The 24,797-nt window shown below is 55.6% G+C and overlaps 1 protein-coding gene across 5 annotated transcripts; it reads right to left on the bottom strand.

Moving 5' to 3' along the window:
• Window positions 1-2,486: 2,486 nt before the first annotated feature.
• Window positions 2,487-24,760, bottom strand: LOC146761186 (V-type proton ATPase subunit B, kidney isoform-like). Of its 5 annotated transcripts, XM_085545935.1 has the most exons (14): window positions 23,907-24,695; window positions 22,686-22,741; window positions 21,710-21,808; window positions 19,779-19,872; window positions 18,177-18,254; window positions 17,950-18,089; window positions 17,228-17,329; window positions 16,491-16,588; window positions 13,709-13,832; window positions 11,952-12,102; window positions 10,734-10,816; window positions 9,888-9,992; window positions 6,528-6,657; window positions 2,487-2,813 (listed from the first exon to the last, which is right to left on the bottom strand). In XM_085545935.1, exons 1-14 carry the CDS (start codon window positions 23,980-23,982, stop codon window positions 2,662-2,664), a joined length of 1,488 nt encoding a protein of 495 aa, XP_085402061.1. In that variant the 5' UTR covers window positions 23,983-24,695; the 3' UTR covers window positions 2,487-2,661. The 5 variants fall into 5 exon arrangements, 3 of the variants coding, with proteins under 3 accessions (XP_085402061.1, XP_085402062.1, XP_085402063.1); XR_014945575.1 differs by lacking the exon at window positions 11,952-12,102 and having other exon boundaries at window positions 23,907-24,742; XR_014945576.1 differs by lacking the exons at window positions 11,952-12,102; window positions 13,709-13,832 and having other exon boundaries at window positions 23,907-24,749.
• Window positions 24,761-24,797: the final 37 nt, after the last annotated feature.

Raw genomic sequence — 24,797 nt, 5'->3', positions numbered from 1 at the left:
GACCCCCCATCCACATACATGGGGGGGGGGGGGGGGGGGGGCAGCTGAAACCCCCCCCATCCACACACACATACACATTGGGGGGGGGGGCCGAGACCCCCCCATCCACACAGTGACCCCCCCCATAGACCCCCGCATCCACACACACATGGGGGGCAGCTGAGACCCCCCCCATTTACACACACACAATGGGGGGTTGCTGAGACCCCCCATCCAGATACTTGGGGTGGGGGGCAGCTGAGACCCGCCCCCCCCATCCACACACACACACACATGGGGGGGGCTGAGACCCCCCCATCCAGATACATGGGGTGGGGGGCAGCTGAGACCCCCCCATCCACACACACACACATATGGGGGGGGGTCGGCTTTGCCCCATAGACCAGATGTGTGGGGTGAGGGGCTGGGCCCCCCCCGGCCCCATAATGGACTGTAAATTGGAGGGGGCGGGGGAGGGGGGTGGTCGCCCCATAGCGGGACCCCCACAGTGTGTGTTGTGCCCCCCCCCCCCCCTAATTAATGGGGTTGGGGTTATTCGGAGCTGTTGGTTAATTAAAACGAATTGTAATTAATTAAAACGAATTGTCATTAATTAATTATGAGAGAAAGTGAGCGACCAACAGCCCCCCCCACTGATGGGGGGTGATGGGGATGCATGGGGGGGGGGGACTGGGACCCCCAAGCACCCTATGGGACCCCCAAGTGCTCTCTGGGACCCCCAAGTACCCAATGGGACCCCCAAGTATCCTATGGGACCCCCAAGTATCCTATGGGACCCCCAAGCACCCTATGGGGCCCCCAGTTATCCTATGGGACCCCCAAGTGCCCTATAGGAGCCCCTGTGTCCTCTCTGGGACCCCCAAGTGCCCTATGGGTCGCTCCCATACCGCCCTCCCCCCCCACTGGTGGCTGAGCCCACTGTCATAGTATGGGTGTGCTATGGGGACCGTATGGGGGATGGCATAGGAACTGTATGGGGGCTGTATGGGGCCTGTATGGGGACATGGGGGTGGTATGGGGACAGTATGGGGATGGTAATGGGGACATGGGGGCAGTATGGGGACAGCAAGGACAGTATGGGGACATGGGGACGGTAATGGGGACATGGGGTGGTATGGGGACATGAGGATGCCATAGGAACTGTATGGGGACTGTATGGGGACATGGGGGTGTATGGGGACGTGGGGATGGCATAGGAACACTATGGGGACAGTATGGGGACATGGGGAGATTGGGGGGGTCTCAGAGCCATATATATTCACTATGGGGGTGGTCTCAGAGCTGGGTGTTCATTATAGGGGTCTCAGAGCTGTATATGTTTATTATGGGGGGGTCTCAGAGCCATATATGTTCATTGTGGGGGGGGGTCTCAGAGCCATATATATTCACTATGGGGGTGGTCTCATAGCTGGGTGTTCAATAGGGGGGTCTCAGTGCTGTATATGTTTATTATGGGGGGGGGGTCTCAGAGCTGTGTATGCTCATTATGGGGGGGGTCTCAGAGCCATATATATTCACTATGGGGGTGGTCCCATAGCTGTGTGTTCAATATGGGGGTCTCAGAGCTGTATATGTTTATTATGGGGGGGTCTCAGAGCTGTATATGTTTATTATGGGGGGGTCTCAGAGCCATATATGTTCATTGTGGGGGTCTCAGAGCTGTATATTCATTATTGGGGGGGGGGGGTTCAGAGCCATATACGTTTATTATGGGGCTCTCAGAGCTGTATTTATGGGGGTTTCAGAGCCGTATATGTTTATTATGGGGGGTCTCAGAGCTGTATATGTTTATTATGGGGGTCTCAGAGCTGTGTATGTTCAATATGGGGGGGTCTCATAGCTGGGTGTTCAATATGGGGGTCTCAGAGCTGTATATGTTTATTATGGGGGGGTCTCAGAGCCATATACGTTCATTATGGGGGTCTCAGAGCTGTATATTCATTACGGGGGGGGGGGTCTCAGAGCCGCATATGTTTATTATGGGGGTCTCAGAGCCGTATATTCACTATGGGGTCACTCAGAGCCCTATATATTCACTATGGGGGGGTCTCAGAGCTGTATATGTTCAATATGGGGGGGTCTCAGAGCCATATATGTTCACTATGGAATCACTCAGAGCTGTATATGTTTATTATGGGGGGGTCTCAGAGCTGAGTATGTTCATTATGGGGGTCTCAGAGCTGTATATTCATTATGGGGGGGGGGTCTCAGAGCCATATATGTTTATTATGGGGGTCTCAGAGCTGTATTTATGGGGGTCTCAGAGCCGTATATTCACTATGGGGGGTCTCAGAGCCCTATATATCCATTATGGGGGGGTCTCAGAGCTGTATATGTTCATTATGGGGGGGTCTCATAGCTGGGTGTTCATTATAGGGGTCTCAGAACTGTATATGTTCGATACAGTGTGTGTGTGGGGGGGGTCTCAGAGCCCTATATATTCACTATGGGGGGTCTCAGAGCTGTATATGTTTATTACAGGGGTCTCAGAGCCATATATGTTTATTATGGGGTTCTCAGAGCTGTATTTATGGGGGTCTCAGAGCCGTATATTCACTATGGGGTCACTCAGAGCCCTATATATCCATTATGGGGGGTCTCAGAGCCCCATATATCCCTTATGGGGTCACTCAGAGCCCCATATATCCCTTATGGGGGCTCTCAGAGCTGCGTCCCCCTGTGGTCCCCGTCCCTGCGGTACAGCTCATCCAGCACCGGTTCCGGGATTCGCTTCAGGAGCCGCCGGGGGAAAATACGCAACAACTGCCAGCCCAGATCCAGGGAGTCCCAGATGGTGCGACGCTCCGACGGGCCTGGGGGGGTGGGGGGTATATGGGGGTATGGGGTCAATATGGAGGGGATAATGGGGGGTATGGGGGGGTATGGGGGTATATGGGGTCAATATGTAGGGGATAAAGGGGGGTAAGGGGGAGGGGAGGGGGTAAAGGGGGTCGGGGGGGGATAAAGGGGGTCCAGGGGGGCATAAGGGGGGATAAAGGGGGAGGGGGAGGGGGGTATGGGGGGGTATGGGGTCAGGGGGTGTAAGGGGGACAATGGGGGGATAAATGGGGAGGTGAGGGGGTAAGGGGGTCGGGGGGGGGGATAAAGGGGGTCCAGGGGGATGTAAGGGGGATAAAGGGGGGGATAAGGGGGAGGATAAGGGGGGTAATGGGGATAAGAGGGGGGAATAGGGGGTATAAAGGGGGCCAGGGGGGGCAGAAGGGGGGAAGGGGGAGATAAGGGGGGTATGGGGGGACCATAAGGGGGGATAAAGGGGGTAAAGGGATCGGGGGGGGCATAAGGGGGGATAAAGGGGGATAAGGGGGGTAAAGGGGGTAAGGGGGGGGTTGGGGAGGATAAAAGGAGGGATATAGGGAGGTAAAGGGGGGGTGAGAGGGGTAAGGGGGGGATAAAGGGGGTCAGGGGAGGTGTAAGGGGGATAAAGGGGGGATAAGGGGGAGGCGAGAGGGGCAAGGGGGGGACAGGGGGGTAAGGGGGTTGGGGGGGGATATAGGGGGGTAAAGGGGGGGATAAGGGGATAAAGGGGATAAGGGGAGGTCGGGGGGGGGATAAAGGGGGTCAGAGGGGGCCATAAGGGGGATAAAGGGGGGATAAGGGGGAGGGGAGGGGGGTAAGGGGGTCAGGGGGGGATAAAGGGGGTCCAGGGGGGCATAAGGGGGGATAAAGGGGGAGGTGAGGGGGGTAAGGGGGGGATAAAGGGGGTCAGGGGGTGTAAGAGGGATAAAGGGGGGGATAAGGGGGAGGATAAGGGGGGTAATGGGGATAAGAGGGGGGAATGGGGGGTATAAAGGGGGCCAGGGGGGGCAGAAGGGGGGGAAGGGGGGGATAAGGGGGGTCGGGGGGACCATAAGGGGGGATAAAGGGGGATAAGGGGGGTAAAGGGGGTAAGGGGGGGGTTGGGGAGGATAAAAGGAGGGATATAGGGGGGTAAAGGGGGGGTGAGAGGGGTAAGGGGGGGATAAAGGGGGTCAGGGGGGGTGTAAGGGGGATAAAGGGGGGATAAGGGGGAGGGGAGGGGGGCAAGGGGGGGACAGGGGGATAAGGGGGTTGGGGGGGGGATAGAAGGGGGATAAGGGGGAGGTGAGGGGATAAGGGGGGGATAAGAGGGATAAAGGGGATAAGGGGGGGTTGGGGGGGGCATAAGGGGGGATAAAAGGGGGATAAAGGGGGGGTAAGGGAGGGTAAGGGGGGCAGGGGGGGCCATAAGGGGGGGATAAGGAGAGTAAAGGGGATAAGGGGGGGATAAAGGGGGTCGGGAGGAGGTATAAGGGGGGATAAAGGGGGGATAAGGGGGAGGTGAGGGGGGTAAGGGGGTCGGGTGGGGGATAAAGGGGGTCCAGGGGGGCATAAGGGGGGATAAAGGGGGAGGTGAGGGGGGTAAAAGGGGGATAAGGGGGGGGATAAGGGGGGTAAAGGGGATAGGAGGGGGGAATAGGGGGTATAAAGGGGGCCGGGGGGGCAGAAGGGGGGGAAGGGGGGGATAAGGGGGGTCGGCAGGGGGAATAGGGAGGATAAAAGGGGGGATCAGGGGGTCGGGGGGGGTATGAGGGGGGATAAAAGGGGGATAAGGGGGTAAAGGGGGCAAGGGGGGGGTTGCGGAGGATAAAAGGAGGGATATAGGGGGGTAAAGGGGGGGATAAGGGGATAAAGGGGATAAGGGGAGGTCGGGGGGGGGATAAAGGGGGTAAGAGGGGGCCATAAGGGGGATAAAGGGGGGATAAGGGGGAGGGGAGGGGGGTAAGGGGGTCAGGGGGGGATAAAGGGGGTCCAGGGGGCATAAGGGGGGATAAAAGGGGAGGGGAGGGGGAGGTGAGGGGATAAGGGGGGGATAAGAGGGATAAAGGGGATAAGGGGGGGTTGGGGGGGGCATAAGGGGGGATAAAAGGGGGATAAAGGGGGGATAAGGGGGAGGTGAGGGGGGTAAGTGGGGATAAAGGGGGGGGATAAGGGGGGTAAAGGGGATAGGAGGGGGGAATAGGGGGTATAAAGGGGGCCGGGGGGGGCAAAAGGGGGGAGGGGGGGGGATAAGGGGGGTCGGGGGGGCCATAAGGGGGGATAAAAGGGGGATAAAGGGGAGGTGAGGGGGAATAAAGGGGGGGATAAGGGGGGTAAAGGGGATAAGGGGGGGATAAAGGGGGTCGGGAGGGGTGTAAGGGGGAATAAAGGGGGGATAAGGGGGTCCAAGGGGGAGTAAGGAGGGGGACAGGGGGGTAAGAGGGTCGGGGGGGCATAAGGGGGGATAAAGGGGGGGATAAGGGGGATAAGGAGCAGTAAGGGGGGGTATGGGGGGATAAAGGGTGTCAGGGGGGATGGGGGGAGATAAAGGGGGATGAGGGGGAGGTGAGGGGGGTAAGGGGGGAACAGGGGGGTACGGGGGTCGGGGGGGCATAAGGGGGGATAAAAGGGGGATAAGGGGGGTAAAGGGGATAAGGGGGGGGTGAGGGGCTGTAAGGTGGGGTGACCCTAAAGGGGGTTGTGGGGCCATAAGTGGGGTAGGCCCCATAGTTTGTACTGGGCCCCATAGCGTCATAGGCCCCATAGTGTGTTACTGCCCTGCCCCATAGTGCTGCTGCCCCACAGTGTGCACTGGGCCCCATAGCGGGTTATTGCCCTGCCCCATATCGCCCCATATGGCCCCATATCACCCCATATGGCCGCATATGGCCCCATACCACCCCATATCGCCCCATATGGCCCCATATTGCCCCATATCGCCCCATATTGCCCCATATCGCCCCATATGGCCCCATATCACCCCATATCGCCCCATATGGCCCCATATCGCCCCATATCGCCCCATATCACCCCATATGGCCCCATATCACCCCATATCACCCCATATTGCCCCATATCGTCCCATATCACCCCATATGGCCCCATATCACCCCATATCACCCCATATGGCCCCATATCACCCCATATCACCCCATATGGCCCCATATCGCCCCATATCTCCCCATATGGCCCAATATGGCCCCATATCACCCCATATCACCCCATATGGCCCCATATCACCATATATAGCCCCATATTGCCCCCTATCGTCCCATATCACCCCATATGGCCCCATATGGCCCCATATCGCCCCATATCTCTCCATATTGCCCCATATCGCCCCGTATCACCCCATATGGCCCCATATGGCCCCATATCACCCCATATCACCCCACATGGCCCCATATCTCCCCATATCACCCCATATCACCCCATATCTCCCCATATCGCCCCATATCTCCCCATATCTCCCCATATCACCCCACATGGCCCCATATCGCCCCATATCGCCCCATATCTCCCCATATCTCCCCATATCACCCCATATCACCCCATATCTCCCCATATCACCCCATATCTCCCCATATCTCCCCATATCTCCCCACATCGCCCCATATCTCCCCATATCTCCCCATATCTCCCCATATCTCCCCATATCTCCCCATATGGCCCCATATCACCCCATATCTCCCCATATCTCCCCCCATCTCCCCCCATCTCCCCACACTGACCCTGTGCGATGAAGCGCCGCTCAAAGCGCTGTATGAAATCCAGGTGCAGTCGATCCTCGGCCGTCAGCGCCTCCTCCCCAACCACCGACTTCAGGGCCACGACGTCACGGGACGCGGCGTAACACGCGTACTATGGGGCAGGGGAACGGGACATGGGGACACATAGGGACACATAGGGAACCATAGGGACCCATAAGAACCCATAGGGACCCCATAGAGACCCATAGGGAACCATAGGGACCCATAGGGAACCATAGGGACCCATAGGGAACCATAGAGAAACATAGGAACTGATAAGAACCCATAGGGACACATAGGGACCCATAGGGAACCATAGGGACCCATAGAGACCCATAGAGAAACATAGGGACACATAAGAACCCATAGAGAAACATAGGGACCCATAGGAACCCATAGAGAAACATAGGAACCTATAAGAACCCATAGGGACCCCATAGAGACCCATAGGGAACCATAGAAACCCATAGGAACCCATAGAGAAACATAGGGACCCATAGGAACCCATAGGAACCCATAGAGAAACATAGGAACCCATAAGAACCCATAGAGAACCATAAATACCCCATAGAGACCCATAAGGAACCATAGGAACCCATAAGAACCCATAGAGACCCATAGGGACCCATAGGAACCCATAAAGAAACATAGGGACCCATAGAGACCCATAGAGAAACATAGGAACCCAAAAGAACCCATAGGGACACATAGGGACCCATAGAGAACCATAGATACCCCATAGAGACCCATAGGGAACCATAGGAACCCATAAGAATCCATAGAGAAACATAGGAACCCATAAGAACCCCTAAAGAAACATAGGGACCCATAGAGACCCATAGAGAACCATAGAGACCCATAGGGAACCACAGGAACCCATACGAACCCATAGAGACCCACAGGGACCCATAAGAACCCATAGAGAAACATAGGGACACATAGAGAACCATAGATACCCCATAGAGACCCATAGGGAACCATAGGAACCCATAGGAACCCATAGAGAAACATAGGGACCCATAGAGAACCATAGAAACCCATAGGAACCCATAGAGAAACATAGGGACCCATAGAGAACCATACATACCCCATAGAGACCCATAGAGAACCACAGGAACCCATAAGAACCCATAGGGACACATAGGGACCCATAGAGAACCATAGATAGCCCATAGAGACCCATAGGGAACCATAGGAACCCATAGAGACCCACAGGGACCCATAAGAACCCATAGAGAAACATAGGGACACATAGAGAACCATAGATAGCCCATAGAGACCCATAGGGAACCATAGGAACCCATAAGAACCCATAGAGAAACATAGGGACCCATAGAGAACCATAGATACCCCATAGAGACCCATAGAGAACCATAGGAACCCATAGAGAAACATAGGAACACATAGAGAAACATAGATATCCCATAGAGACCCATAGGGAACCATAGGAACCCATAAGAACCCAAAGAGACCCACAGGGACCCATAAGAACCCATAGAGACCCATAGAGAACCATAGGAACACATAAGGACCCATAGAGACCCATAGGGAAAAATAGGGTCCCATAGAGAACCATAGAGACCCACAGAGAATCATAGGAACCCATAAGCACCCATAGGGACCCATAGAGACACATAGAGACCCATAGGGACACATGGAGAACCATAGGGACCCATAGGAACCCATAAGGACCCATAGAGATACAGAAGACAACGATAGGAACCCGTAAGAACCCACAGAGAACCATAGGAACCCATAAGAACCCATAGAGAACCATAGGAACCCATAGAGAAACATAGAGACCCATAGAGAACCATAGGAACCCATAAGAACCCACAGAGAACCATAGGAACCCATAAGAACCCATAGAGAACCATAGGAACCCATATGGACCCATAGAGAACCATAGGGACCCCATAGAGACCCATAGAGAAACATAGGAACCCATAAGAACCCATAGAGAACCATAGAGACCCATTGAGATACATAAGAGAACAATAGGGACCTATAGAGACCCATAAGAACACATAGAGACCCATAGAGAACCTTAGAGAACCATAGACAGCACATAGAGACCCATAGGGACCCATAGGGACCCATAGAGAACCATAGAGAACCATAGAGACCCATAGGGACCCATAGGGACCCATAGAGAACCATAGAGAACCATAGAGACCCATAGGGACCCATAGAGACCCATAGAGAACCATAGAGACCCATAGGGACCCATAGAGACCCATAGAGAACCATAGAGACCCATAGGGACCCATAGAGACCCATAGAGAACCATAGAGACCCATAGAGAACCATAGAGACCCATAGGGACCCATAGGGACCCATAGAGAACCATAGAGACCCATAGGGACCCATAGGGACCCATAGAGAACCATAGAGACCCATAGGGACCCATAGGGACCCATAGAGAACCAGAGACCCATAGGGACCCATAGACAGCACACAGACACCCCACAGACCCCATATCACCCCATAGAGCCCCACAGACACCCCATAGAGCCCCATACACCCCATATCACCCCCCATCCATCCCATAATAGTCACCAGCTGGTTGCTCAGGTCGCCATGGTCGCACCGTGTCATCCCGTCCCCGATGGCCCCACAGACACCCCATATCGCCCCATAGAGCCCCATACACCCCATATCACCCCATAGAGCCCCATAGAGCCCCACAGACACCCCATAGAGCCCCATACACCCCATATCACCCCATAGAGCCCCATACACCCCATAGAGCCCCACACACCCCATATCACCCCATAGAGCCCCATAGACACCCCATAGAGCCCCACAGACCCCATATCACCCCATAGAGCCCCATATCACCCCATAGAGCCCCATACACCCCATATCACCCCATAGAGCCCCATAGACACCCCATAGAGCCCCATACACCCCATATCACCCCATAGAGCCCCATAGACACCCCATAGAGCCCCATACACCCCATACACCCCATAGAGCCCCATACACCCCATAGAGCCCCATACACCCCATACACCCCATAGAGCCCCATACACCCCATATCACCCCATAGAGCCCCATACACCCCATACACCCCATATCACCCCATAGAGCCCCATACACCCCATAGAGCCCCATAGACACCCCATAGAGCCCCATACACCCCATATCGCCCCATAGAGCCCCATACACCCCATATCGCCCCATAGAGCCCCATACACCCCATACACCCCATATCACCCCATAGAGCCCCATACACCCCATAGAGCCCCATAGACACCCCATAGAGCCCCATACACCCCATATCACCCCATAGAGCCCCATAGACACCCCATACACCCCATAGCACCCCATAATAGTCACCAGCTGGTTGCTCAGGTCGCCGTGGTCGCGCCGTGTCATCCCGTCCCCGATGGCGGATTTCATCAACCGGGACAATGACGGGAGAACGTTGATGGGGGGGTAAATCTGTGGGGCAGCCCCATAGAACCACGACATAGGGACACATAGCGCCACATAGCGCCCCATTGAGCCCCATAGCCCCATAGTGTCCCCATAGGGCCCCATAGTGCCCCATAGCACCCCATAGTGTCCCCATAGAGCCCCATAGCACCCCACAGCACCCCATAGAGACCCATAGTGTCCCCACAGTGCCCCATAGTACCCCATAGCCCCATAGCGCCCCATAGCACCCCATAGAGACCCATAGTGTCCCCATAGTGACCCATAGCACCCCATAGCCCCATAGTGCCCCATAGCACCCCATAGCGCCCCATAGTGCCCCATAGCACCCCATAGTGTCCCCATAGCGCCCCACAGCACCCCATAGAGACCCATAGTGTCCCCATAGTGCCCCATAGCACCCCATAGTGCTCCATAGTGCCCCATAGCGCCCCATAGAGCCCCATAGCACCCCATAGCGCCCCATAGCGCCCCATAGAGACCCATAGTGTCCCCATAGCACCCCATAGCCCCATAGTGCCCCATAGCGCCCCATAGTGCCCCATAGCACCCCACAGCACCCCATAGCACCCCACAGCACCCCATAGCACCCCATAGTGCCCCATAGCGTCCCATAGTGTCCCCATAGTGCCCCATAGCACCCCATAGCGCCCCATAGCACCCCATAGTGCCCCATAGCACCCCATAGCCCCATAGCGCCCCATAGTGCCCCATAGCACCCCATAGCGCCCCACAGCGCTGCCCCACCTGCCGGTTGTGCAGCTGCCGGTCGATGTAGATTTGCCCCTCAGTGATGAAACCAGTGAGATCCGGGATGGGGTGAGTGATGTCTGCGGGGACATGGGAACACTGCGACCCATAGCGCCCCACTGTGCCCCATAGAGCCCCATAGCACACCCTATACTGCCTCATAGCACCCCATAGCGCCCCATAGCACCCCATAGCACACCCAATACTGCCCCATAGCACCCCATAGCGCCTCATAGAACCCCACAGCACACCCCATAGCTCCCCATAGAACCCCATAGCACCCCACAGAACCCCATAGCTCCCCATAGAACCCCATAGCACACCATAACACCCCATAGAACCTCATAGAACCCCATAGCACCCCACAGAACCCCATAGCTCCCCATAGAACCCCATAGCACACCATAACACCCCATAGCACCCCATAGAACTCCATAGCAGACCCTATATTGCCCCATACCGTCGTTGGTGAGGATGGGGATCTGGGTGATGGAGCCATAGCACACCCCATAGCACCTCATAGTGCCCCATAGCGCCCCATAGAACCCCATAGCGCCCCATAGCGCCCCATAGCACACCCCATAGCACCCCATAGAACCCCATAACGCCCTATAGAACCCCATAGCGCCCCATAGAACCCCATAGAACCCCATAGCAGACCCTATATCACCCCATACCGTTGTTGGGCATGGTGAGGATGGGGATCTGGGTGATGGAGCCATAGCACACCTCATAGCGCCCCATAGCACCCTATAGCACCCCATAACACCCCATAGCGCCCCATAGCGCCCTATATAACCCCGTAGCGCCCCATAGCGCCCCATAGCACACCCCATACCGTCGTTGGGCATGGTGAGGATGGGGATCTGGGTGATGGAGCCATAACACCCCATAGCGCCCCATAGCACCCTATATAACCCCATAGCGCCCCATAGCACTGACCATCATTGGGCATGGTGAGGATGGGGATCTGGGTGATGGAGCCATAACACCCCATAGCGCCCCATAACACCCCATAACACCCCATAGCGCCCCATAGCGCCCCATAGCACCCCATAGCGCCCCATAGCACACTATATAACCCCATAGCACTGACCATCGTTGGGCATGGTGAGGATGGGGATCTGGGTGATGGAGCCATAGCACACCCCATAGCGCCCTATATAACCCCGTAGCGCCCCATAGCGCCCCATAGCGCCCCATAGAACCCCATACCATCGTTGGGCATGGTGAGGATGGGGATCTGGGTGATGGAGCCCCCCCGCCCCTCCACCCTCCCGGCCCGTTCGTAGATCGTGGCCAAATCCGTGTACAAGTAACCGGGGAAACCGCGACGGCCCGGAACCTCCTCACGGGCTGCGGAGACCTGAACAACCGGCAGGGGGCGAGAGTGAGTTATGGGATATATAGGGGGATATGGGGGGTATGGGGGTATATGGGGATGTATGGGGATATATGGGGATATGGGGGAACCTCCTCACGGGCTGCAGAGACCTGGACAACCAGCAGGGGGCGATAGTGAGTTATGGGATATATAGGGGGATATGGGGGGTATGGGGGTATAGGGGGATATATGGGGGTGTATGGGGGAACCTCCTCACGGGCTGCGGAGACCTGAACAACCGGCAGGGGGCGATAGTGAGTTATGGGATATATAGGGGGATATGGGGGGGATAAATGGGGTATGGGGGGGTATATGGGGATATATGGGGGTATATGGGGATATGGGGGTATATGGAGATATATGGGGGGATATGGAGGGATATGGGGATATATGGGGGTATATGGGGATATATGGGGGGATATGGGGATATATGGGGGAACCTCCTCACGGGCTGCGGAGACCTGGAATGGACGGCAGGGGGCGATAGTGAGTTATAGGGATATATAGGGGGATATGGGGGGAGATAGGGGGGGATAGGGGGGTATGGGGGTATATGGGGATATATGGGGATATACGGGGATATGGGGGGAGATAGGGGGATATAGGGGGAGATATGGGGGTATGGGGGTATATGGGGATATATGGGGATATATAGGGGGATATGGGGGGAGATAGGGGGAGATAGGGGGGTATGGGGATATATGGGGATATATGGGGATATACGGGGATATGGGGGAACCTCCTCACGGGCTGCAGAGACCTGGAATGGACGGCAGGGGGCGACACTGAGCTATAGGGATTACATGTATGGGGGGATATAGGGGGAGATAGGGGGGTATGGGGGGATATGGGGGGATATGGGGATGTATGGGGATATGGGGGAACCTCCTCACGGGCTGCAGAGACCTGGGCAACCGGCAGGGGGCGATAGTGAGCAACGAGTATTACATAGGGATGAATGGGGTGATATGGGGAATAGGGGGTATGGGAGGATAGGGGGGTATACGAGGGATGCAGGGGGGGATAGGGGGATATGGGGGGTATGGGGGGATATGGGGATATATGGGGATATATGGGGGTATATGGGGGTATATGGGGGTATATGAGGGTATATGGGGGTATATGGGGGGATATGGGGGGATATGGGGGGATATGGGGGGGATATGGGGGAATATAGGGCTACATGGGGATGTGGGAACATATGGGGATGTATGTGGGGATATGGGGATATGGGAATGTATGGGGATGTATGGGGATATGGGGGGGCATGGGGGGATATAGGGGCATATGTGGGGATATATGGGGATGTATGGGGGGATATATGGGGATATGGGGGGGATATATGGGGATATAGGGGGGTAAAGGGGGATACAGGGGGATATATGGGGGGATATAGGGGGATATGGGGATATAGGGGGATATGGGGGCTTATATGGGGATGTATGGGGATATGGGGGGATATGTGGGGCTCTAAGGGTCCCCATGGGTCCGTATGGGTCTCTATGTGTCCCTATGTGTCCCTGTGTGTCCCTATGGGGCTCTATGGGTCGCTATGGGGCTCTATGGGTCGCTATGGGGCAGCCAATACCTCTCTGAGCGCCTCAGCGTAGGAGCTCATGTCAGTGAGTAACACCAGGACGTGTTTGTCACATTGATACGACAGGAACTCGGCCACCGTGAGAGCGAGACGAGGGGTCACAATGCGCTCAATGCTATGGGGCAGAGACAGACATGGGGGGCACAATGCGCTCAATGCTATGGGGCAGAGACAGACATGGGGGGCACAATGCGCTCAATGCTATGGGGCAGAGAGAGACATGGGGGGCACAATGCGCTCAATGCTATGGGGCACAGAGAGACATGGGGGGCACAATGCGCTCAGTGCTATGGGGCAGAGAGAGACATGGGGGGCACAATGCGCTCAGTGCTATGGGGCAGAGACAGACATGGGGGGCACAATGCGCTCAATGCTATGGGGCACAGAGAGACATGGGGGGCACAATGCGCTCAGTGCTATGGGGCAGAGAGAGACATGGGGGGCACAATGCGCTCAGTGCTATGGGGCAGAGACAGACATGGGGGGCACAATGCGCTCAGTGCTATGGGGCAGAGAGAGACATGGGGGGCACAATGCGCTCAGTGCTATGGGGCAGAGACAGACATGGGGGGCACAATGCGCTCAATGCTATGGGGCAGAGAGAGACATGGGGGGCACAATGCGCTCAGTGCTATGGGGCAGAGACAGACATGGGGGGCACAATGCGCTCAGTGCTATGGGGCAGAGAGAGACATGGGGGGCACAATGCGCTCAGTGCTATGGGGCAGAGACAGACATGGGGGGCACAATGCGCTCAATGCTATGGGGCAGAGAGAGACATGGGGGGCACAATGCGCTCAGTGCTATGGGGCAGAGACAGACATGGGGGGCACAATGCGCTCAATGCTATGGGGCAGAGACAGACATGGGGGGCACAATGCGCTCAATGCTATGGGGCAGAGAGAGACATGGGGGGCACAATGCGCTCAATGCTATGGGGCACAGAGAGACATGGGGGGCACAATGCGCTCAGTGCTATGGGGCAGAGAGAGACATGGGGGGCACAATGAGCTCAATGCTATGGGGCACAGAGAGACATGGGGGGCACAATGCGCTCAATGCTATGGGGCAGAGAGAGACATGGGGGGCACAATGCGCTCAGTGCTATGGGGCAGAGACAGACATGGGGGGCACAATGCGCTCAATGCTATGGGGCAGAGACAGACATGGGGGGCACAATGCGCTCAATGCTATGGGGCAGAGAGACATGGGGGGCACAATGAGATCAATGCTATGGGGCAGAGAGAGACATGGGGGGCACAATGCGCTCAGTGCTATGGGGCAGAGAGAGACATGGGGGTCACAATGCGCTCAATGCTATGGGGCAGAGACAGACATGGGGGGCACAATGCGCTCAGTGCTATGGGGCAGAGACAGACATGGGGGGCACAATGCGCTCAATGCTATGGGGCAGAGAGAGACATGGGGGGCACAATGAGCTCAATGGAAGAGGAGGAAGAGGAAGAGGAAGAGGAAGAGGAAGATGGAAGGAGATTGGGGGGGAAATGAAAGAGGAAGGGGATGAAGAGGGGAAGGAAGAGGAAAACAAAGAGGAAAAGGAGAAGGAGGAAGATGGAAGAAGAGAAAGATGGAAAAATGGAAGAGGAAGGAAACAGGGAGGAGGAGGAAGAGGAAAGAGATGGAATGGGAAGAGGAAGAGGAGGAAGATGGAAGAGGAAGAGGAAGAAGGGGAGGAAAATGGAAGAGAAGAAGGATGATGAGGAAGAGGAAGAGGAGAAGGGAAGGGAGGAATGGGAAGAGGAGAGAGATGGAAGTGGAAGAGGATTAAGAGAATAAGGAAGAGGAAGGTGGAAGTAGAGGAGGAAGAGGAGGAGGAAGAAAGAGGAAGAGAAGGAGAAGGAAGAGGGAGGAAGATGGAAGAGGATGAGAAGAAGAGGAGGGAGAGGAAGATGGAAGTGGAGGAGGGAAGTAGAAGAGAAAGAAGAGGAATAAGAGGGGGAAGATGGAAAAGGAAAAGAAGAAGAGGAGGAGGAAGAGGAAGAAGATGTAAGAAGAGAAGAAGAGGAAGAGGAGGAGAAATAGGAAGGGGAAGAGGAAGAGGAAGAGAATGGGGCTGATGAGGAAGAGGAGGAGGGAAGGGAGGAATGGGGAGAGAGATGGAAGAGGAAAAGGATTAAGAGGACAAGGAAGAGGAAGATGGAAGTAGAAGAGGAAGAGGAGGAGGAAGAAAGAGAGGGAGAGGGAGGGGAGGAGGAGGAGGAAGAGGGAGGAAGATGGAAGGAAAAGAGGGAGATAGAAGAGAAGAAGGAGGGAAGTAGAAGAGGAAGTAGAGGAATAAGAGGAGGAAGATGGAAGACGAAAAGAAGAAAAAGAGAAAGAAGATTAGGAGGAAGAGGAAGAGGAAGAGAAGAGGAAGATGGAAGCAGAGGAGGAAGAGGAAGAGAACGGAGGTGATGAGGAAAAGGAAGAAGGGAAGGGAGGAATGGGGAGAGAGATGGAAGAGGAAGAGGAAGAGAAGGAGGAAGAAAGAGAGGAAGAGGGAGAGGGAGAGAAAGAGGAAGAGGAGGAAGAGGAGGAAGAGGAAGATGGAAGCAGAGGAGGAAGAGGAGAAGGGAAGTAGAAGAGGAAGAGGAAGAATAAGAGAAGGAAGATGGAAGAGGAAAAGAATAAGAAGAGGAACAGGAGGAGGATTAAGAGGACAAGAAAGAGGAAGATGGAAGAGGGAGAGGAGGGAAGAGAGGAAGAGGAAGAGGATGAAGCTGAAGCTGAAGATGAAGCTGAAGCTGAAGCTGCTGAGGGCCGTGACACTGACGTGGGGTCGTTGGCCAGGTTGAGGAAGAGGCAGACGTTGCCCAGGGCCCCGCTCTGCTCAAAGTCCGACTTGAAGAACCGCGCCGTCTCCGCGTTCACCTGGAAATGGGGGGCAGGGTGACACACTGCGACACATAGCGACCCACTGAGACCCACTGAGACCCACTGAGACCCACTGAGACCCACTGAGACCCACTGAGACCCATAGCGACCCACTGTGACCCACTGTGACACACTGCGACCCATAGCGACCCACTGAGACCCATAGCGACCCACTGAGACCCACTGAGACCCACTGTGACCCACTGAGACCCACTGAGACCCACTGAGACCCACTGAGACCCACTGAGACCCATAGCGACCCACTGAGACCCACTGTGACCCACTGAGACCCACTGAGACCCACTGAGACCCATAGCGACCCACTGAGACCCATTGAGACCCACTGAGACCCATAGCGACCCACTGAGACCCATTGAGACCCACTGAGACCCACTGAGACCCACTGAGACCCACTGAGACCCACTGAGACCCATAGCGACCCACTGAGACCCACTGAGACCCACTGTGACCCACTGAGACCCACTGAGACCCACTGAGACCCATAGTGATCCACTGAGACCCACTGAGACCCACTGTGACCCACTGTGACCCACTGAGACCCACTGAGACCCACTGAGACCCACATCACCCCACTGTGCCCCCCATCTCCCCCCATCTCCCCCCATCCCCGCTCACCCCCATGGCGGCGAATACGATGGCAAAGTTTTCCTGGTGGAAATCCAGCACGTCCTTGGAGCGCTGCACCAGCCCGGCCTGGCGGCAGATCTGAGCTGCCAGCTATGGGGCAGCAATGGGGCATCAGGACAGTATATGGGGCACACAGCTATGGGGCACACAGCTATGGGGCAGAGCTGCTATGGGGCACAGCACCAGCCTGGCCTGACAGCAGATCTGAGCAGCAAGCTATGGGGCAGGAAGGGGTCAGGACAGTATGGTGCTATGGGGCACACAGCTATGGGGCAGAGCTGCACTATGGGGCACACAGCGCTATGGGGCACAGAGCTGAGCTATGGGGCACAGAACCACACTACTGGGCAGAATTCTTGTTATGGGGCAAAGAGCCACTATGGGGCAGAGAGCTATACTATGGGGCACAGAACCGCTATGGGGCACAGAGCTGCGCTATGGGGCACACAACCCTGCTATGGGGCACAGAGCTGCGCTATGGGGCAGACTCACCTCACTATGGGTCACTCACCTCGTTGTGGGGCACAGAGCCGCTATGGGGCACAGAGCCGCTATAGGGCACACAGTCGCTATGGGTCAGACTCATCTCGCTATGGGGCAGCCTCACTCACCTGGTTGTGGGGCACAGAGCTGCGCTATGGGGCACACAGTCGCTATGGGGCACACAGTCGCTATGGGGCACACAGTCGCTATGGGGCAGCCTGACTCACCTCGTTGTGGGGCAGCCCCGCAGCAGAGAAGATGGGGATCTTCTGCCCCCGTGCGATGCTGTTCATCACGTCGATGGCCGAGATCCCCGTCTCGATCATCTCAGCCGGGTACGTGCGGCCGTGGGGGTTAATGGGCTGCCCTATAGGAAGGGGCAGGACCCATAGAGACAGAGCTGTGGGGCTGCCCCATAGAGCACGAGGTGTGGGGCTGCCCCATAGCGCCGTACCATTGATGTCCAGGTAGTCCTCAGCCAGCACTGGGGGGCCACCATCAATGGGGCGGGCGGAGCCATTGAACACACGACCTGAAGGGATCAATGGGGCCAATGGGGCCAATGGGGCCAATGGGGTCAATGGGATCAATGGGATCAATGGGGCCAATGGGGCCAATGGGGTCAATGGGACCAATGGGGACAATGGGGACAATGGGGACAATGGGGTCAATGGGGGCAATGGGGTCAATGGGGACAATGGGGTCAATGGGGACAATGGGGTCAATGGGATCAATGGGATCAATGGGGCCAATGGGGCCAATGGGGTCAATGGGGACCAATGGGGACAATGGGGACAATGGGGTCAATGGGGACAATGGGGTCAATGGGGACAATGGGGACAATTGGGCCAATGGGGTCAATGGGGCCAATGGGGTCAATGGGGACAATGGGGACAATGGGGTCAATGGGGACAATGGGGACAATGGGGCCAATGGGGTCAATGGGGTCAATGGGATCAATGGGGTCAATGGGGACAATGGGGTCAATGGGGCCAATGGGAACAATGGGGACAATGGGGACAATGGGGCTAATGGGGCCAATGGGATCAATGGGGACAATGGGACCAATGGGGTCAATGGGGTCAATGGGGCCATCCCAATGTGTCCCCACCCCAATGTGCCCCCCATGTCCCCATTGAACCCCATTATCCCCACTGCCCCCATAGCCTCCATTGTCCCAATTCACCCCCATATCCCCCATAGCCCCCATTGCCCCATATCCCCATATCCCCATATCCCCCATATCCCCCATATCCCCATATCCCCATATCCCCCATATCCCCATATCCCCATAGCCCCCATAGCCCCATATCCCCATAGCCCCCATAGCCCCATATCCCCATAGCCCCCATAGCCCCATAGCCCCATATCCCCATAGCCCCCATAGCCCCCATAGCCCCATAGCCCCATAGCCCCCATAGCCCCATAGCCCCATAGCCCCATATCCCCATAGCCCCCATAGCCCCATAGCCCCATATCCCCATATCCCCATATCCCCATAGCCCCATATCCCCATATCCCCCATAGCCCCATAGCCCCCATAGCCCCCATAGCCCCATAGCCCCCATAGCCCCCATAGCCCCATAGCCCCCATAGCCCCCATAGCCCCCATAGACCCCATAGCCCCCCATAGCCCCATAGCCCCATAGCCCCCATAGCCCCATAGCCCCATAGCCCCATAGCCCCATAGCCCCCATAGACCCCCTATCCCCATAGCCCCATAGCCCCCATAGCCCCATAGCCCCATAGCCCCCATAGCCCCCATAGCCCCATAGCCCCCATAGCCCCCATAGCCCCCATAGACCCCATAGCCCCCATTGCCTCCATAGCCCCCATAGACCCCATAGACCCCATTACCCCATTGCCCCCCATTGCCCCATTGACCGACTCTTCCCATAGACCCCATAGCCCCCCTAGGCCCCATAGCCCCCATAGCCTCCATAGACCCCATAGACCCCATATCCCCATAGCCCCCTATTGCCCCCATACCCCCCATATCCCCATATCCCCATATCCCCTATATCCCCCACACCCCCCATAGCCCCGTATCCCTGACCCAGCATCTCCTCAGCCACCGCCGTCCTCATGACGTCCCCACTGAACCTCACTGTGGTGTGACAGGCATCGATACCCGACGTGCCCTCAAACACCTGCAGGGATATGGGGTATATGGGATATATGGGATTATATAGGGGATATAGGGGATATATGGGGTATATGGGATATATGGGGTATATGGGATATATGGGGTATATGGGATATATGGGGTATATGGGGTATATGGGGTATATGGGGTATATGGGGTATATGGGGTATATGGGGTATATGGGATATATGGGATATATGGGGTATATGGGGTATATGGGATATATGGGGGATATGGGGGATATATCGGGGATATATCGGGGATATATCGGGGATATGGGGGATATATGGGGGATATATGGGGGATATATGGGGGATATGGGGGATATATGGGATATATGGGGTATATGGGATATATGGGATATATGGGATATATGGGGGATATATGGGGGATATATGGGGGATATGGGGGATATATGGGATATATGGGGTATATGGGATATATGGGATATATGGGATATATGGGGGATATATGGGGGATATATGGGGGATATGGGGGATATATGGGATATATGGGGTATATGGGATATATGGGATATATGGGATATATGGGGTATATGGGGTATATGGGGTATATGGGGTATATGGGGAATATGGGATATATGGGGTATATGGGGTATATGGGGTATATGGGATATATGGGGTATATGGGGTATATGGGGTATATGGGATATATGGGGTATATGGGGTATATGGGATATATGGGATATATGGGGTATATGGGGTATATGGGATATATGGGATATATGGGGGATATGGGGTATATGGGATATATGGGATATATGGGGTATATGGGGGATATATCGGGGATATATCGGGGATATATGGGGGATATGGGGGATATATGGGGGATATATGGGGGATATATGGGGGATATGGGGGATATATGGGGTATATGGGGTATATGGGGTATATGGGGTATATGGGATATATGGGGGATATGGGGTATATGGGATATATGGGGTATATGGGATATATGGGGGATATGGGGGATATGGGGTATATGGGGTATATGGGGTATATGGGATATATGGGGTATATGGGGTATATGGGATATATGGGGTATATGGGATATATGGGATATATGGGATATATGGGGTATATGGGATATATGGGGTATATGGGATATATGGGATATATGGGATATATGGGATATAGGGGATATAGGGGATATATGGGATATAGGGGATATAGGGGATATATGGGGGATATGGGGGATATGGGGGATATGGGGGATATATGGGGGATATGGGGGTTAACAGACCCATATGGAGTTATGGGGTGGGGGTGGTTAAGGGGTGTGGGGAGTTATGGGGTTATGGGGTGGCTATGGGGTTATAGGGTGGTTATGGGGTTGTAATGGGGTTATAGGGTTGTTATGGTGTTACAGGGTGGTTATATGTTGGTTATAGGGTTGTTATAGGGTTGTTATGGGGTTATATGGTTGTTATATGGTTATAAGGTTGTAATGGGGTTATGGGATGGTTATAGGGTTGTTATATGGTTACCGGGTTATAGGGTTGTTATAGGGTTGTTATGGGGTTGTTATGGGGCTATATGGTTGTTATAGGGTTATATGGTTATGGGGTTGTTATGGGGTTGTTATGGGGTTATGGGGTTGTTATATGGTTGTTATATGGTTGTTTTATGGTTATGGGGTTGTTATATGGTTGTTATATGGTTATAAGGTTGTAATGGGGTTATGGGATGGTTATAGGGTTGTTATATGGTTATGGGGTTGTTATATGGTTATGGGGTTGTTATAGGGTTGTTATAGGGTTATATGGTTATATGGTTGTTATATGGTTATATGGTTGCTATATGGTTCTGGTGTTCCCATACCTGCACTATGGCCTTATTTCCCGCCACCTCCAGCACCTGCCCACAGCGCTGGGAGCCGTCGGGGAGCGAGAAATGGACGATCTCCGAGTATTGAGCCAACTGACAACGGGGAAACCAGGGGGAACCGGTATAAACCAGTATAAACCAGTACAGACCACTATAGACCAGTATAAACCGGTATGGACCAGTATGGACCAGTATAGAGCAGTATGGACCAGTATGGACCAGTATAAACCGGTATGGACCAGTATGGACCAGTATAGAGCAGTATGGACCAGTATGGACCAGTATAAACCGGTATGGACCAGTATGGACCAGTATAGAGCAGTATGGACCAGTATGGACCAGTATGGACCGGTATGGACCAGTATAGACCAGTATGGACCAGTATAAACCAGTATGGACCAGTATGGACCAGTATGGACCGGTATGGACCGGTATGGACCGGCATGGACCAGTATGAAACAGTACAGACCAGTATAAACCAGTATGAACCAGTATGGACCATTATGGACCATTATAAACCAGTATAAACCGGTTTGAACCAGTATGGACCAGTATGGAACAGTATGGACCAGTATAAACCAGCATAAACCAGTATAAACCGGTTTGAACCAGTATGGACCAGTATGGAACAGTATGGACCAGTATAAACCAGCATAAACCAGTATAAACCGGTTTGAACCAGTATGGACCAGTATGGAACAGTATGGACCAGTATAAACCAGCATAAACCAGTACGGACCAGTATAAAACAGTACTGAGCGAACTGCCAATATAGAACACCAGTATAAACCAGTACAAACCAGTATATCCCAGTATAAAGTGGTATAAACCAGTACACACCAGTCCCTCCCCATTACCCCATAGCCCCCATAGCCCCATAGTGCCCCATAGGTCCCACTGTTCCCCCCCATTACCCCCCATAGCCCCATAGTGCCCCATATCCCCCATAGTTCCCCATTCAATTCCTCACCTTGACATTGTCCAGTGCCACCAATGGTCCGTTCACTCCACACACCGTCCTGTACGCTGAGGGGGAACAAGGCCTCAGGGACCCATAGCGCCCCATAGCACCCCATAGTGCCCTATAGCGACCCATAGCGCCCTATAGTGACCCATAGCGCCCCATAGCGACCCCATAGTGACCCATAGCCACCCACAGTGACCCATAGCCACCCCACTGCCACTAGAGGACCTGTGGGGTCATTGGGATCTATGGGGTCACTGGGATCTATGGAGTCATTGGGATTTATGGGGTCATTGGGGTCTATGGGGTCGTTGGGGTCACTGGGATCTATGGGGTCATTGGGGTCACTGGGATCTATGGGGTCGTTGGGGTCTATGGGGTCATTGGGATCTATGGGGTCATTGGGGTCATTGGGATCTATGGGGTCATTGGGATCTATGGGGTCGTTGGGGTCTATGGGGTCACTGGGATCTATGGGGTCGTTGGGATCTATGGGGTCGTTGGGATCTATGGGGTCGTTGGGGTCTATGGGGTCGTTGGGATCTATGGGGTCGTTGGGGTCTATGGGGTCGTTGGGGTCTATGGGGTCGTTGGGGTCTATGGGGTCATTGGGATTTACGGGGTCATTGGGGTCTATGGGGTCACTGGGGTCTATGGGGCCACTGGGATCTATGGGGTCATTGGGATCTATGGGGTCATTGGGGTCTATGGGGTCACTGGGATCTATGGGGTCATTGGGATCTATGGGGTCGTTGGGGTCTATGGGGTCATTGGGATCTATGGGGTCGTTGGGGTCTATGGGGTCTTTGGAGCACTTTGTGGTTATGGCTATGGGGCACGTAGGGCTGCTTATGGGGCCGTTATGGGGCCGCGGTGCTCTATGGAGCCACGGTGCTCTATAGGGTCACCATGGGGCCGCTATGGGGCTGCGGCAGCTCTATGGGGCTGCTATGGGGCCACGGTGTTCTGTGGGGTCACTATGGGGCTGCGGTGCTCTATAGGGCCGCTATGGGTCACCTCCCCCCCCCCAGCACCGCCTCGCTCCGGTTGGAGCCGCCCCGCCCCCCCCGTGTCCTTTGTCCCCCCCCGTGTCCCTATAGGTCACCCCCTATAGATCACCCTATAAGTCACCCTATAGGTCACCCCTATGTCACCCTATAGGTCCTATAGGTCAAAGCGCCGCTCGCAGCGCCCCCCGGTGGCGGTTCGTGGTACTGCAGCACTCACTGAGCCGCGGGGCGCTGCCGTAATCGCGGCTGACGGCGAGAGAGTGAACGCGGGCGGCCTCCGACTCCGTGTACATCGCTACGGGTCGGATCGGGTCGGATCGGTTCGGCTCAGCTGAGCAGGGCTCGGCTCGACTCGGCTCGGTTCGGTTGAGCGGGGTTCGGCTCCGCTCCGTTCGGCTCGGCTGCACTCGGCTCGGTTCGGTTCGGCTCAGCTGAGCGGGGCTCGGCTCGGCTCGGTCCGACTCCGCACAGCTCGGCTCTGTTCGGCTCCGCTCGGTTCGGTTCGGCTGAGCAGGGCTCGGCTCCGCTCGGCTCAACTCGGTCCGACTCTTCACAGCTCGGCTCGGTCGGACTCCGCACGGCTCGGCTGTGCTCGATTCGGCTCAGCAGGGCTCGGTTCGGCTCGGCTCGGTCCGACTCCGCTCGGCTCGGTTCGGCTGAGCGGGGCTCGGCTCCGCTCGATTCGGGTCAGCAGGGCTCGGCTCAGCTCGGCTCGGCTCAGCTGAGCAAGGCTCGGTTCGGTTCAGCTCGGCTCGGTCCGACTCCGCACAGCTCGGCTCTGTTCGGCTCAGCTCCGCTCGGTTCGGCTCAGCTGAGCAGGGTTCGGCTCGGCTCGGTCCGACACCGCACAACTCGGTTCGGCTCGGCTCGGTCCAACACCGCCCAGCCGTTCCGTGCTCGGTTCGTTCGGTCCCAGCCCGGTTCGGTTGTGCTGCTCCGTTCCGTGCTCGGTTCGTTCGGTCCCAGCCCGGTTCAGCCGCTCTGTCTCCGTTCGGCTCCGCCCCGTTCGGTTCCGCTCGGCTGGTTCCGGTCTCTCCCGCTCGGACCCGCTCGGTCCGGTTCGGCCCCGCCCGGCCCGTGTTGGCTGTAAACAGCGCGGGGGGGGCGG

Source organism: Coturnix japonica, chromosome 4 (assembly GCF_054131305.1).
Source record: "Coturnix japonica strain WE chromosome 4, WE-NBRP24, whole genome shotgun sequence".
Taxonomy (NCBI): Eukaryota; Metazoa; Chordata; class Aves; order Galliformes; family Phasianidae; genus Coturnix; species Coturnix japonica.
The sequence above is the reverse complement of the archived record's forward strand: the minus strand, read 5'-3'. Positions and strand labels throughout refer to the sequence as shown.

What these genes read in the sequence shown, in the direction of transcription:
- LOC146761186 (XM_085545935.1), bottom strand. Translation starts at nt 23,982, where the DNA reads ATGTACACGGAGTCGGAGGCCGCCCGCGTTCACTCTCTCGCCGTCAGC. An exon ending in AACCTGGCCAACGACCCCAC is followed by an intron (nt 13,833 to 16,490) that starts GTCAGTGTCACG and finishes TCTGCCCCATAG; the next exon opens with CATTGAGCGCATTGTGACCC. An exon ending in GCGGCGCTTCATCGCACAGG is followed by an intron (nt 2,814 to 6,527) that starts GTCAGTGTGGGG and finishes CCACCCCCCCAG; the next exon opens with GCCCGTCGGAGCGTCGCACC.